This window comes from Salvelinus sp. IW2-2015, linkage group LG15 (genome assembly GCF_002910315.2).
Source record: "Salvelinus sp. IW2-2015 linkage group LG15, ASM291031v2, whole genome shotgun sequence".
In the NCBI taxonomy this organism is placed as follows: Eukaryota; Metazoa; Chordata; class Actinopteri; order Salmoniformes; family Salmonidae; genus Salvelinus; species Salvelinus sp. IW2-2015.
The window spans coordinates 63845197-63849734 of record NC_036855.1 but is presented as its reverse complement, the minus strand read 5'-3'; the positions used below and the strand labels follow the sequence as shown (position 1 = coordinate 63849734).

Here is a 4538-nt window from a genome sequence, read left to right as displayed (position 1 = left end):
CGAAGTGGAACTCCGCTTTGCCCTGACCCTTTATAGAAACAGATGCAGACGAAGCAAAAGGAACATCATCACACAACTCAGATACACCTTTCATTCAAGCAAGACCAAAAAATCCAATCACATCCAGCCTGCGCACAGACAATCACCACGGAGGAGAATAACATCACCTGAAACAAGGAGAAAATTATTTACAACATCGGGCATTCTTATAGTTTCATTGAGAACTTAAATTCTTCGAGTTTAGATAAGATATGCTTTTATTCGCCATTCTCCAATTATATAGTCAGGTTGTAAGCAAATGAACATTAGACAAAAGTACTTTCTTAGAATATTATTCTATCCAAATTAGCGATAAAGAAAAAAAGATTGACATCGTCTTATAATAATAATAACACTACGATCCCAGAGGATTATCAACTCCGCTGCCAGGATCCAACAGGTCTGGAACAACCTCCACCTCCACCACAATGGCGCAAATCTCCCTAAACACCAAGAAACAGACGAAGATCTAAACGATGATACAAAGCCTGGTTTACGCTACTTCAAAGACAGCCAGCGAGTCAACATACGCCACCTAGGGCTGACCCCCATTTCACCTGACCAACAATGGTCTATCAGCCGCCCGCACACGACTGAGGTGAAGGTTACGAGTCAGACACCACGGACCTCTTGGGAGGCATAGAAATTCAAAGATCACTGGTGACCTCGCTTTCCAACTCCTTCCCAGCGGGCGGGTTCGGTATCCCACTGGATGCCGGGGCAGACAGCACCCGATTGGTACCTTGCGCGAATCAACTGCGTGACTCTCAGCAAGAGAATCAAACAACCGTTAATTCGCCTCCCAAACGCCTCACACCTGTTGCTCTTCTGAACCTGGCATAGCTTAGTATGATATCGGCATCCGCTAGCGCTCCGCTTTAAGCGTCTTCATGGTCTAGACTGCTCAGTGTCTACAGGCATCATTTACCAGCTTCACTTTTTGTACTGAACATAACTCCTATCTGCCACTCTAGCTCCTCAGGATGCAAAAAAATATACACAATTATCCTAACTAAAAAGATATAATTAAAAGAATGCGACATAAAAACACAAAATGCATGATTACGTCTCGAAGCTCAGGGCATCACAAATCATGATGCAGCGCCCGCATGCAGTGCTGTGTGCATGTGTGTGAACCGACGACGGCTACTAGCGCAGGTCTTTCTCATCTATTGCGTGGGCTTCAACCATCTAGCCCGGCGACATCAACAACTGACCCAGTCCGGACGTATAACCGTGCGTGAGCGTAATTACGTAACATCAAAAGCACACACAAGGTAGCGCAGATGTCCGAAGAATGGAACGAATCTGAGAAGAAAGAGAGAGAGAGCGCGAGCAGCGACGCTTCTACATGCCGCGTGCTGCCCTCGTCTCCCCGTCCGAACTCATCCCACGTCTGCTGCATGTTCTACCCCTTCCCTCCCCACCTCCTCCCGCCAGCACGCATCTCTCCTCCTCTCTCTCCACCATAGCACATTCTCCCTTCTCCATTCATCGTCGACTACAACGGAGCGACGATCTATGCAGAAGTGTAGTCACATCCCTAAACCGTCAGACAGGAATGCCTGAGCGATCGAACTGCATGTGCGCCATTGGAAGCCAATCTCGAAATACTCGCACACGAGATCAGTAACGAGTTAGTCTGCCCTCCCACAAAGTCTATGAGGCTCCCACGAACAGGCCAGTAGCACTGAGTCTGAGAACCCCTCGATATCATAGTAATCCGCGAAGTACCACGCCTTGCGGCCCTGAGCCGTCTACGTGAAAAAACATGACATGCATACATATATACTACCACTAGATCTAACATAGCCACTTCAAACATACCTCAAGATCGCTCAAAACCCAATACCACACCTATCTATACGCCAGGCTCTGTCACTTTGAATATCAACGTCCGGTCGAAACATGGCACTGAAGAGAGACACCCCAGCTAGAGCATTTATTGGTAAGTACAACTGACTGAGCTCCCACCAGAGCAACCTGATTGTATGGTACACTTATTTTATCCTATGGCCGTTACTTGCCTCTCACATTGTCACCCTCCCATATTTAACCAAGCTACTCAGCCTGCCGACAGCGATAATGAAAATGTGGCTACTACTTGGGCTTATAGTTCAGCAGAACCTGCGAGAGTTAAGTGTGATAAAAACGACTAAGCAGTTACGATCCTGTAGTAGGAGTCCTAAGGCCGTTCACAATGTCGAGATCTCTTTAGCGTCGAGTGTCGACTGGATACGACGAGTGTGCTCTCATCCTGATCATAGAAATGTGAAAGACATTTTCAGCTAGCTGCTCTCCCAGATGCCAATAACATGCCTTCCTGCCTATATAAATGCCTTCATGTCATTGGCTTTCATTATATTTCAAAAAAAGCATCTTCTTTGTCTCTAAGATCTTTGCCAGCAAGCGCTCTCTATGCCCGCAAAGATCGGCTTCAGCGGCCCTCACACGTTGCCACCAAGACATTTCAGGCGCTGCGTATGTTTGTCAATGATGAGCTGAATGAACTGCATGCTGGACTCTGCACTGCTCAGACAATGCTTAAACCTGGCGGCCGCCTCTGTGTGCTGACCTTCCATTCACTAGAGGACCGCTTGGTAAAGCGTTTTCTCCATGGAGAGGATGTAGGTGCCCCACCCCGTCGGAGTCTCCGTCAGAGAGTCCAGCGATGGGAGGAAGAGGAGGAAGAAGAGAAGGATGGGGAAAAGGACAGTGGTCACTGGGTTGACCTCCAGAGAGGGGTGCTGATGCCACAGGCAGAAGATGTACTGGAGAATCCACGGGGACGCTCAGCCAAACTCAGGGCAGCATTCAAACAATAACCCTCTGGAACTTGGCCTCCACCTGCACCAATTAAATCTTCCTTGTTTTTTAACTAGACTACAGAACCACCAGGCTGGTCTTCGTCAGACACGAGCATACTGATCATATCCAGGCACTGGTGTCGGTCGGGTGACATACAGAACAAGTGCCTTGTTAATGGTGGAACTCTGAGGCTGACTGGTATTTAACTGCCATGCACTAATAGTCAACAATCCATGTAGGCATGTGCTCTTTAGTTCGTAGTATACTGTGTGTTGGCACTGAGTATTTATTTCATTTAGTTTAAGTGACTTGTGTACACTACTTGAAGTATAGGAAACACAATTGTGCTGAGTTGAAGATATCAAAGGTTAAGACAAGGATTCTAATATCCCATAACTCTTTGCATAAATGAGAAAGAATTAGAAAACAAAGGGGCCAGCTATGCTAGTTAGCAACGACGCTGGTCCCATGAATCTGTTTATTTTTCGAAATATTCTAATCTGGGTATCTTCAACCTTGGCTGAAGCCGGGTTTGTTCAACCTAGGCTGAAGCCGGAGATATGGAAGACAAAAAGTCTCTCTCTCACTCACTCACTCAATTTGTACTGCATTACTTTATGGCTGAGCTGACACAGTTGCATACAGTAACAGTTCTGTTTTGAATTCTGAGTTTCCTCAGTTCTCCCCGTTGGCTGAACCCATAATGTCTTTGCTCTTTTGACTAATTAATTAATCAGAACAATGTTGCCTCCAACCGACTGATGAGTATCCAGATCAACGGATGTAGGCACTAACCTCCCTCACTGAGGTCTGATACTCCAGCAAAATGACCCATGACAACTTCCTAAGGTAGTTTTGGCACCGAAGTTACTGCCACTGCACTGCTATTTCAGTAAATGTCTTATAGAATACCAAGTGACTCCAAGTGTCACAAAGGCGGTGAATGAGCGGATGACTGTTCGTCATGAGCCTTCTCCTCTCAACTGTTAACAGATGAGGTGTTTTACTTGTACTATGTGACTTTGCTATTGGTAATTGCTCCATCAAGAAGTCACACTTTTCTTCCCCTTGCCTCTTCTGACCACTCTAATATACTACCTCTTGCTTACCTGGAAAAACTAATACAGGCCACAGACACATTTAACTGTGTTAAGATGCGATTTCTTTTAATCTTCTGCGAAACAATGCCGTATGTAAAATTACGTCACACCAGTCGTCAGTTATTGAATTCAATTTGAAATAAGAGCAATGGTAATCCTCTGTTTGATCTGTTCTTTAATGGTGGTCCAAGTTCTAAGCCCCTTACTGCTTGAGACCCCCATTTCTCCCCTCTAATCAGGAAATGATTCAGACATGGAACACCTGGTGTGGAATCTGAATTCAAAACTCAAAATGTGACTCTCTTCCCTTTGATGACCACTATATTAACTATGACTCATAATCGTGCAACTGGTGACAATTCAAACCATAAATTCTTCTGTAGATATCCGCCAGCACCATGTACACATCATCTGGCCTTTCCTTCCTGTACACCCTCCTCTGCCACCTGACCAAATTAAACGCTTTCTTCAGTTCTCCAAGTTTGCTAACTTTAAACAATTAACAAACGTTTGCTTTTTTCTCCCACTCTCGTAACCTGTGTCAGCTTTGTCTTTACTATAAGAATGACCCCTCAACACGTAGAAAATTCC

At 45.5% G+C, this 4538-nt stretch overlaps 1 protein-coding gene across 1 annotated transcript in view; it reads left to right on the top strand.

The window, feature by feature from the left end:
- mettl15 (methyltransferase 15, mitochondrial 12S rRNA N4-cytidine) overlaps positions 1–3654 on the top strand; it is a 31189-nt gene extending 27535 nt beyond the window's left edge. Inside the window, exon 5 of the mRNA XM_024003041.2 lies at positions 2434–3654. Coding sequence (XP_023858809.2) covers positions 2434–2864 — 431 coding nt within the window. The 3' untranslated portion in view covers positions 2865–3654. The remainder of the gene's footprint in view (positions 1–2433) is intronic.
- Positions 3655–4538: the final 884 nt, after the last annotated feature.